Below are 11,355 nucleotides of genomic sequence, written 5' to 3' on the forward strand. Positions count from 1 at the left end.
GCACTGTCTCTAAGCTTTTTCTCCCAAGGATAGCACTCTCCTACTTTAACCACAGCTCTACTTTTGGCTTTTTGGAAGTTAATTCAAGAAAAGAGTCTCTTGGATTTTCTTGCTAGGCCTGGCTTGGAACAATCCTCAGATCTCAGCCTCCTGCATGAAGCACCAGTATCCAGCATCCAGTTCCTAAGTTTGCTGATTAACTGGAGATGAAGTCCCAAAGACTTTTCTACCAGGGCTGGTTAGAATTACAGGATTGAGCCACTGGCACCCAGCTCCAAATTTGTTTTTTTTTTTTAAAGCTCCAGGCATTAGAGAAACAAGAATAACTACTCTGCAGAATTAGTCACAGCTGTTTTGTTTGCAATGACAGATACCCATCTTGTACTAATTCCATTTAAAAAGAAGAAATCACTAGCTGACAAACAAGCCGAGGTACTGCCAGCTCAAGGGTTTCTTAGGCCCTTCTCCAGCTCCTCTCTCCCAAATCCACATACTCCCTCTGCCTGTGATTTACATCTTCCTTTAGGGCTATTTGCTTTCTCTTGTGGGAGGAGACATGGTCCTGGAAGCCTGCATTACAACCTTACAGGTTTTCTCATCAGAGTGGAAAAAACTGAATTTCTCTTCACCTCCAGTTAGGGAAATCCCAGGGAAGGGCTCTGAGTGGTTTAGAATAAAGTGCTTCCTACTAGGTCCTGCTGGTGAGGGGGTAGAGGAGCAGGTTCTGCACCAGAAGGAAATAGGAAAAATGTACATAAAATCCATTGTTGCTCATAAATAATCTCCCAGAGCAAGTAGTACTTTGTCATGCTAGACATATACTAGGGAAGGGTACCTAAAATTTGCCTATCTATATAGTCTAATGAAAGAGAATAGAGTAGAATTTAGGGTAAAATGTAGTAGGCACTGATTTTTTTTTTTTAACTCGGCCTGGGCGCTGTCCCTCAGCTCTTCATCTCAAGGCTAGCGCTCTACACTTGAGGCACAGCACCACTTCTGGTTTTCTGGTGGTTTATTGGAGATAAGTCTCACGGACTTTCCTGCCTGGGTTGGCTTTTAACTGTGATCGTCAGATCTCAGCCTCCTGAGTAGCTAGGATTTACAGGAGTGAGCCCCCCGAGCCCAGCTTGCACTGATTGTCTTTAAACCATTGAAATGTCTTTGGTGTCATTTAAGTTTGCCAACAGATCACTCGGCAATACTAGTGTTATGGTTTGAAGCTCCTGGTTTTCATCTTGTTTTTGGTGCAGTCCTGAGGCTTGAACTCAGAGCCTGGACACTGTCCGGCTTCTGGTTTGAATGTTTGGTTCCCAACTGGTGGCCCAATTTTGGAGGGCTCTTGAAACTTTAGGAGGTCAAAACTCCTTGGAGGAAATAGGTCACTGGGGGTGGATCCCTTGGGACATCCACCTACTGGGGTCCCTTCCTGTCCTTCTCTGCTTCCTGGCTGCCATGAAGTTAATGGCCTCTGCAATGTGCTTCTTATGTTAGTGATGCAGTGTCTCACTACACTGACTGTGGACTGAAGCCTTGGAAACTGTGAGCCAAGATCAGTAATTCCCTCTTTCAGTTGTTTATGTCAGGCCTTCTGTCACAGTAATATAACTAACTCAACTAGCAACTCTAGAAGGCATACAGGAGTACTGTGCACTCCTTATTGCTCCCTAGGTAGTCTTCCATGCTTGCACTCTTCTTCTTGCTTAGAAAGACAGGTTCTCAATGCTAAGACTGTGGTTTGGGTTGAATGTGTTTTCTAAAAAGATATAGGGAATTCTTAATTCTTGATATCCATGAATGAAACCCCATTGGGAATAGAATCTGTGTAGAAGTAAACAAGGTAAGGTCATTAGAATGGGCCTTTGTCTAATATGACTGACATTCTTATATAAAAAAGGGAGAAAAGTCTGGCACTTGGGAAGACATGGGTAGAGGCTGGAGTTAGACTACCACAAGTCAAGGAATGCTTGGCACTTCTAGAAATGAAAGAATAAAGAGGGATACTCCCCTCAGGTTCCCAAGGGATTATCACCTTGACAATCCCTTAAATTCAGGACACGTGGCCTCCAGCACAGGGAAAGAATACCTTTCTCTTGTCTTAAGCCTACCAGTTTGTGTACCTTTTGTTAGTAGCCCCAGAAAACCATATAGGTGGTACAACTTAGTTTTAAAAGGTACTAATTAGGGCTGGGAAGGTGGCTCAGTGGTAGAGCGCTTACCTTGCATGCATGAGGCCCTGGGTTCGATTCCTCAGCACCACATAAGCAAAAAGAAAAAAGCCGGAAGTGGCTCTGTGGCTCAAGTGGTAGAGCACTAGCCTTGAGCTGAAGAGCTGAGGGACAGTGCCTAGGCCCAGAGTTCAGGCCCCACAACCAGACCCAAAAAAATAAAAATAAAAAAATAAAAGGTACTAATTAGGGGTTCAGAGTGGGGCTCAGTGGTAGAGTACTTGCCTTGCATGAATGAATTCCTGAGGTCAATTCCACATAAGCAGAAAAAGCTGGATGTGGCACTGTGGCTCAAGTGGTAAAGCGCTAAGCCTTGAGCTGAAGAGCTGAGGGACAGCACCAAGGCCCAGAGTTCAGGCCCCACGACCAACAACAACAAAAAAGGTACTAATTAAAAATGAGGAATATTTAAATTCATATGTGGCACTCCAATATCTAATTATGACAAAGAATATTCTCTTTGAGTAAGTAAAAAAAAGAAGAATATGAGTTGGTTTGATTGTGGTAATTATCTCACACTGCATGTATATATAACCATCAAGTTAAATATATAATTTGCACTTGTAAATTTAACTCAATAAAGAAATGTTTTTATAAATAAAATGAATGTGCAATAAAAAGTCTCAAGATATGAATGGGGGGGGTTGGGGAAGAAAGGGAAGGGATGGTAGGGGAAAAACAAAGGAGGGGGTAAAAATGCTCACTAGGAAATGTACTTATTACCTTACTCATGTAACTGTAACCCCTCTGTACACTATCTTTACAATAAAATACATATTAAAAAAAGATATGGACGAGGCACACAGAATACACTGATCAATACACCTAGCCCACAGTGCTTTCCTTGAAATAACAAATCATTCTCATTAGTCAATATGGTGCATTCTGTATACTTCCTACTGTGTCATTCAAAACATTAAAAAGATATATTTGTGGGGTTCAATATTTAACAAAGTCAAGATTTTACTATTTCATCGAAATTATTTTTATACATTTTTTTTCTGTTCCTGGGACTTGAAATCAGGGCCTGGGAGTTGATTGTGCTTTTGTGCTTAAGGCTACTATTCTACCACTTGAGCAACAGGTCCACTTCCAACTTTTTTGGTTTCATGGACTCTCCTGCCTAGGCTGGCTTCAGATCATGATTCTCAGGATCTAAGTCTCCAGAGAAATTAGGATTATGGGTGTGAGCCAACAGCACCTGTCTATAGGTACCTAAGAACAAGAAATTTTCCTTGACTTTGAAAACTTTCCATGCATCCCCACAATACCCCTGATCATTGTCCTAATCCACAGCAGACTATGTCAGTGTGGTGCACACTCTTTGGTGTTAGGACATTTTCATACTTCTGAAAAGTGCATTTGCCTATCTGCCCCAATATTCATATATCTGATTATATAATTAAAATGTCATATCCTAACCAGCCCCTTAGCTCTCCAAGTTTTTCAAGTATGCTAATAAAATGATAGGAGGCTGTTCATTTCAAATGATCTTGTTCACTGGGCTCCAATACACCAAAATGGAGTCACTCATTCTTAAGATCCCCATCGCCAAATGGAAAATTAAGTTCTCTGACCTGTGGGGAAATCAGGAGAGTGAAAAAACAGCCCTATCTCCAAACAGAACAATGTGCTGGCAGAAAATGCATGCCCCTTGGCTTTAACTCATATGAGGACAGGAACCTAGTGGTATCCACCTGCTTTTTAGCGTCCCTGCTTTCACTTTAAAACACTTAATATTCTGAGCACCAGTGGGTCATGTCTATAATCCTAGCTACTCAGGAGGCTGAGTTCTGAGGATCATAGTTCTTCAAAGACAGCCTGGACAGGAAAGCCTGTGTGACTCTTATCTCCATTAAAAACTACTCCCAAAAAGCTGGAAGTGGAGCTGTGGCTTAAGTAGTAGAACACTAGCTTTGAACAAAGCCCAGGCCCCAAGTTCAAGGCCTAGTACAACAACTGACACACACAAAAAGACACTTAACATAAGCCAATGATTCTGCCATGCCAGTGGAAGATCTTTCTTGGAGTATTATTCCTTGTTCATTTTTAAGGCACAGACTTAGCCCATTGTGCTCAGCTAATAAATATGAATTAATTGATTATAGCACACCTAGGCAGGAAGCAAGATACTAACTCAAAAATAACCAGCACAGGGGCTGGGACATTGACTCAGTGGTAGAGTGCTTGCCTAGCATGCATGAGGCTCTGGGTTTGATTCCTCAGCACCACATAAGCAGAAAAAAGCCAGAAGTGGTGGTGTGGCTCAAGAGGTAGGGCACTAGCCTTGAGCTGAAGAGCTGAGGGACAGCACCCAAGCCCAGATTTCAAGACCCATGTCCATAAAAAACAAAAACAAAAACAAAAAAACAGCACAAAAGGGGGCTGGAGGAATGACTCAGCAGTATCAAACAGCTTAGCAAACATGAGGCTCTGTGTTCAAATCCCAGTTCAAAACAAAAAGGGAGCCAGGCGCCGGTGGCTCACACCTGTAATCCTAGCTACTCAGGAGGCTGAGATCTGAGGATCAAGGTTCAAAGCCAGCCCGGACAAGGAAAGTCCACGAGACTCTAATCTCCAATAAACCCTAGAAACCTGGAAGTGGAGCTGTGGCTCAAGCGGTAGAGCACTAGCCTTGAGCTGAAGAGTGCAGGGACAGCGCCCAAGCCGAGTTCAAGCCGCACGACTGACAAAAAAACAAAAAACAAAACAAAAAGGGAAAAATCTAGAAATATACTGATGGAAAAATAAAAACAAAACCACAATGCACTAAATACAAAAATGACACCTGTAGGGGCTTGGGAGTATTTATTTACCATTTTTTAATCTGTAAGTACTTAAATTAATCAAATGAAACACATCTTCTGTATCTCAACTGAATATATATGTTTCCTGAAATTTGCGTGCACACTGATGGGGACTTTATGTGCTCATCAAAACTGGTCAGAGTGGAAGAGACTAGATATTAAAAGGAAAAAGGGAAAAGAAGTGAAACCAGGCCTTCAAAGGCTGGTGCTGCTTCATTTCCACCTCCAGGTGATGAGACACAGCTAATTGAAAACATCTGCAGTTCTATTAGAGTACAACACATTGGCTACCCTCATTATACTGAGATATCCCCTTAAAGCCATAGCCACCACCCTCCCCCAACCAACCCCAAACCATATCACAAAGGCCTACTTTGCTGACATGGGGATGGCTATTTGAGCCACGAACTGGAGGTAAATGATCTTCTTCGAAATTGGGATGCAGTTCTGTGTGGTGAGAATGCATTGTATTTTCTTCATTTTTAATGTCCAACATCCAACTCTGAGAAGAATGGAGAAAAAGAAGATAAATACATAGGTTGAAATAACCTAGTGAATAATGAGACAGACTCAAGAAACATCTGTAAATCATACTTTGCTATGAGTGACTTTTGAGGTGACAATTTGATCATGACAGGTAACACTCCACCTACATTATTTTTAACTGGTGCCAGTCTTGGAGCTTGAACTAAGAGCCTGGGTGCTGTCCCTGAGCCTTTTATTTTTTGCTCAAGGCTAGCAGTTTACCACTTGAGCTACAGCTCCATTTCTGACTTTTGTTTGTAGTTAATTGGAGATAAGAGTCATGGACTTCTCTGCCAAGGCTGGCATTGAACCATGTTCCTTAGATCTCGGCTTCCTGAGTAGCTAGGATTATTGGCATGAGTCACTGATGCCCAGCTCCTACTGTTTCTTTTTAGTTGTAGAAAAATACCTATTACATAAAATTTATCTTCCATGATGGTTCATCTGGGTTGTGGATTGGATTCAATGCCTAAGAATTAGTAAAGCACACTTCTGGTGTGCACTCCAGAGCTGGTTAACTAAGGAGGGAATCCTTGCAGAATGTGCATTGAGCCATCCCATAGGATGCAGGCCTGGACAGGCTCACCTCAGAGAAAAGAGGAAACCAGAACTAGAGACATTCTTTCTCCACTTCGGGGCTGCTGTAATATGAGCTGCCACTAGAAATGACTGCAGCTTTTGAATACCTGAGCCAAAATAAATCTTTCCTCCTCTCAGTTTTAGTGGGCATTTTGTCACAGTGAGGAAAGACTAATTAATACACTTTCTGTAGCCATTTTTAGTGTACAATTCAGTGTTGGTAAGCATTTTTATGTTGGCTGGGTAAAATAACTCACACCTGTAATCACAGCTGCTTGGGAGCAAAGGATTAAGAGATTCACAGGTTGAGGCCAACCAAGAGAGCTCTCAACTAATGAGTCAAGTATGGTGGTGCCTGTAATTCTGGCTACATGGGAGACATAGGTAGGAAGGCAGAGGTTGAGGGCAAGCTCCTGCCAAAAATTCAAGATCCCATTAGAAAAATAACTAAATCAATGAAGGACTGTGAATAATGCTAGAATGCTTGCTTAGCAAGTATGAAGCCTGGGGCTGGGAAGGTGGCTTAGTGGTAGAGCACTTGCCTTGCATGCCTGAGGCCCTGGGTTTGATTCCTCAGCACCACATAGGCAAAAAGAAAAAAGCCGGAAGTGGTGCTGTGGCTCAAGTGGTAGAGTGCTAGCCTTGAGCTGAAGAGCTGAGGGACAGCGCCCAGAGTTCAGGCCTCACAACTGGACCCCCCCCCCAAAAAAAAACAAGCAAGTATGAAGCCTGAGTTTAAGCCCCAGTACCATTCACACCCAAAAAATATTCATCATGTTGTTGGCTTATTTTAACTTGTCATGCAATGTCTTATTAATTGCGCCTTTCAGTAAGTTTCCCTGAACTTCCTACCTAGTAAGTGAAAATGCAACTTCCTGGGCACACGAGCATAAAACATTTTAGTTATCTGTTCATTGTCAGTCTCTCGCCTCATACTACAAATTCCCTGGGGGCAAGACTTATGTCTTAACATCATCTTTGCAATTCTGTGTCTGGCATACATTAGGTTCTTAATAATGTTTATTAAACTTAATTATCACAGATACCAAAAAATATTGAGTAAGGTCTCTTCCTCCCTTCCTCCCTCCCTCCTTTCTTCCTTTCCTTCCTTCCTTCTTCCTGCTCTTTCTTTCTCTCCTTTCTTTCCTTCCTTCTTCCTTCCTTTCTTTCTCTTTCTTTTTCTTTTCTTTTCTTCCTATCTCTTTCTTTCCCTCCTCCTTCCTTCCTTTCTTTCTATCTTTCTATACTGGGGTTTGAACTCAGGACTGGGCCCTGTCCCTTAGCTTTTCTACTCAAGGCTGAAGCTCTACCACTTGACTTACTGCTCCACTTCCAGCTGTTTGCTGGTCAATGGGAGATAAGTCTCATGGACTTTTCTGCCCAGCCTATCCCTTCAAACTGAAGAGGTAGTACTACAGGCATGAGCCACTGGCACCTGGCTTTTTTTTTTTTTTATTCTATTATAAACTAGGGATTCTAAAATTTGTCAGACACTTTTATAAGCATGAATTGAGCAATAAGCTATATTACTTGTCCTGTCCATATAGGAAAGATGAATTTTTAAAAATGAGGCAAAGAAGAAAGATATAGGGAGAAAAGGAAAAGAAAGTAGCAAGGGAACAAGAAGAATGATGAAGGAGGAAGAAAGCAGAATGGAAGGTAGAAAAAGGGAAAAGTCAATGAGTTCAAATCATGGTCTTAGACCAAAAAAAAAAAAGAAGATATATAGATAGTAAAGATGCTAAATATCACCAGGCACCAGTGGCTCATGCCTGTAATCTTAGCTAGTCAGGAGGCTGAGATTTGAGAATCGTGGTTCAAATCCAGCCCGGGCAGGAAAGTCTGCAAGACTCTTATCTCCAATAAACCACTCACAAAACCGCAAGTGGTGTGGTGGCTCAAGTGGTAGAGCGCTAGCCTTGAGCTGAAGAGCTGAGGGACAGCACTCAGGCCCAGAGTTCAAACCACACGACTGACCAAAAAAAAAAGATGCTCAATATCATTAGTCACTGGAGATAGACAACTTAAAATCACAGTGAATCAAATCCTAGTACAAAAAAAGATGCCAAGCATAATAGTTTGTGCCAGCAACCTAACTCCTTGGGGGACAGAGATTGAGAGGATCATGGTCAGAGGTCATTCCAGGCAGAAAAATTTGTGAGACTCCATCTCCAATATAACCAGCAAAAATCAGGAATAAAGGTGTGACTCAAGTGGTAGAGCACCAAGCATGCTCGAGTCTCTGAGTTCATAACCCAGCTCCACCAGAAAACAAAGCAATTAATACTTTCTAAGTAATCACCTCTCAGTCCTATATTGAGAAACAAGAAGCCCAGGTATCAGATAAATGTTATTCTCTACCTTTAAATCATTGTCAATTGTTTCCCATTCTTCTTTTGTAAAACTGGATGGTGTTGCTGCAGGTTTATCCTTTCTCAAAGCTCTGCTTCCAGGAGCCAAGCCTGTAAGACGCTTCTCACAAAACTCTGTAAGTTCAGGATAATATCCTTCCTCACCAGACCTTAAAAGATGTTTATAATTTCAGAGTTTACTCCTTATATAGAGCACCCTGAAGGAGCCCCAAAGTTCTATAGAGATCTCAGGGCTACCCAAGGCTGAATGCTGGGCTTCTGGCTCTACTAGCACAATCTCCTTATGTATCTGTTAATCTATGGGGTGACATAATGATGAAAAAATTCACAAAGAAACCAACTTCCTGGGCTGGGAATGAGACTTAGTGGCAGAGTTCTATGGAGCATGCATGAAGCCCTGGGTTCAATTCCTCAGTACCACATAAACAGAAAAGGCTGGAAGTAGTCCTGTGGCTCACATGGTAGAGTGCCAGCCTTGAGCAAAAAGCAGCTCAGGGACAGTGCCCAGGCCCTGAGTTCAAGCTCCAGGACTGGCAAGAAGAACAAAGAAAAGAAGAAAGGAAGAAACCAAATTCTACAATGTTTTCCAAATTGAGCAGGGCAGTAGAGGCTCACACCTGTAATCCTAGCTACTCAGGCGGCTGAGATCTGAGGATTACGATTCAAACCCAGCCTGGGCAGGAAACTCCGTGAGACTCTTATCTCCAATAAACCACTAGAAAACCAGAAGTGGCATTGTGGCTCAAGTGGTAGAGTGATCACCTTGAGCTGAAAAGCTGAGGGACAGCGCCCAAGCCCAGAGTTCAAGCCCCATGACCAATCCAAAAAAAAAAAAAAAAACATTTTCCAAATTGAATAAGTAGCATGTTCTCTCCTATATAACACATATTTATTCATGTTGGACATGAAGCAGTTTTATAAACACATCCTGGAAGTTCAGTATTATAGATAGAGAAAAAATATGGGCTTTATTTTCAACAAGGAGTTTCTGTTCAAAGTTCAATTAAAAAGCGGAGTTGAAACAAATGGCAGAGAAACAATTTAGAAAAATACCCCCCCCAAATTCTATCACTCAAGAAATAGGATCCCTTTTTGGGGGAGCTAAATAGAGGCATCTGGTCTCTTTATTTTTAAGGAAAATAAATTATTTCCCATCCCCGTGTAAGTTTACTCTCAAAATATAAATTCAATTTACAAGTTAAATTTTATACAACAATCCTTAGTCAACACAATATAATTTAATTATGTAAGTTATTGGAACCAACATTACAATTGTGGTTTTTAAGCTCTTCAACTCCTAAGCTTCTCATTTTTTATCAGTCCTTGGCCAAATATTCATGACAATATTCTGCTGGAAAAAAATTAAAGAGGAAAATAATGACAGGGCTTTTCATCTTCCCATCCCAGAAATGATGAGGTTATAATGCCAACTCTGGGACAAAGGACAGGAGGCTAAATAGAGGTGATGAAGGAGAAAAAGGTCTTGATCACCAGGAGAGGGTCAGAGGAAAGAAATACAAGAACTGCTGGGGCCACAGGAATCCTAGTGCTCCTGGAAAGGAAGCCTCATGCTCCACAGGTGCCATCTGCATCAGCGCTCTTTCCCCCAAATGAAAACAGCTCAAGGAACCCAAAAGAGGTGTCTAGTTTGGTACTCTATAGGGCAGTGTTTCTCATTCAAGTGGGTTCCTTCACAGACATAGGCACAGACAGACAGACAGACACACACACACACATACACACACACACACACACACACACACATACACACTGAGACTACCTGCAAACCTAACAATCAGTTGGAGTATTAAAAGCACATTTCTGAGCACACCCCAGATTTCCTGAAGCAAAAATCACAGAAAAATGGCCCTCAAATATGCATTTTTAGCCACCAATATTATACAAATGAATGTATATAATTTATACATCTATTATATAGACATATATAGGATCATAAATTACATACTATTAAATATTAAAATCTATTATATATATGTTTGACATTCACCACTATGGGGCTGTACTTTAGGAAAGCCCTAATTTCTTGCCTTCAGGCCTCCCACCATTCAGACTAGCGAGATAACTAACCTTCCTCCCTGACAACTGCTTTAACAGCTGTTTTACCTGATCCTAGAAAACTGAAGGAAGGGCTGGGAATGTGGCGTGGTGGTGGAGTTCTTGCCTACCATGCATGAAGCCCTGGGTTCAGTTCCACACAGAAAAAGCCAGAAGTGACACTGTGGCTCAAGTGGCAGAGTAAAAAAGAAGCTCAGGGACAGTGCCCAGGCCCTGAGTTCAAACTCCAGAACTGGCCAAAACAAACAAACAAAAAACTGAATGAAGCAGAAAAAATGTCCTCTTGTGTAGTAATTGGTATAAGTTTAATGCTGAAAGTAAACCTAGTCAGACCTCCAAGCTAACCATCGAGTCAAAACTACTCTTTTGGAACCCACTATGGGCAAAAAAATTAGTATTTGAAAATCTCCAAAAGTTCTATTGTTATTTCAACTTTACGAAGTCAACAACAAAATTAAAACAGCCATATTTTAAATGCTTACCTCAGCACACAAAGAATTTTTTCCAAGTGTTTAATGTCTGAACACTTTTCAATATATTTGAAATCCAAGTGTTCAATAGGAATTTTAAATTTTTTTGTTGTTCCAAAGCTCCACAAAGAAGGACAATCTTTGGTAGTCATGGCTGAAATATAGTACAGGAAAACAGATATGAAACTCATCTATACAATAATGTTCAATTAGGATAGTGGAGATCATCTGAGTCAAGTGTTTTTTCCAAGGAGGAAGGCTCATTGTGGACTCGACACTCCCAGATAACAAGTTAACATAG

At 41.4% G+C, this 11,355-nt stretch overlaps 1 protein-coding gene across 1 annotated transcript in view; it reads right to left on the reverse strand.

The window, feature by feature from the left end:
* The window catches only part of Spag1 (sperm associated antigen 1), a 58,507-nt gene extending 47,301 nt beyond the window's left edge, over positions 1-11,206 (reverse strand). Inside the window, exons 1-3 of the mRNA XM_013012391.1 lie at positions 11,067-11,206; positions 8,498-8,657; positions 5,406-5,534 (exon numbers count right to left, since the gene is read on the reverse strand). Of these exons, the coding sequence (XP_012867845.1) occupies positions 5,406-5,534; positions 8,498-8,657; positions 11,067-11,206 (429 nt within the window). The remainder of the gene's footprint in view (positions 1-5,405; positions 5,535-8,497; positions 8,658-11,066) is intronic.
* Positions 11,207-11,355: the final 149 nt, after the last annotated feature.

Source organism: Dipodomys ordii, unplaced genomic scaffold (assembly GCF_000151885.1).
Source record: "Dipodomys ordii isolate 6190 unplaced genomic scaffold, Dord_2.0 Scaffold17, whole genome shotgun sequence".
NCBI lineage: Eukaryota > Metazoa > Chordata > Mammalia > Rodentia > Heteromyidae > Dipodomys > Dipodomys ordii.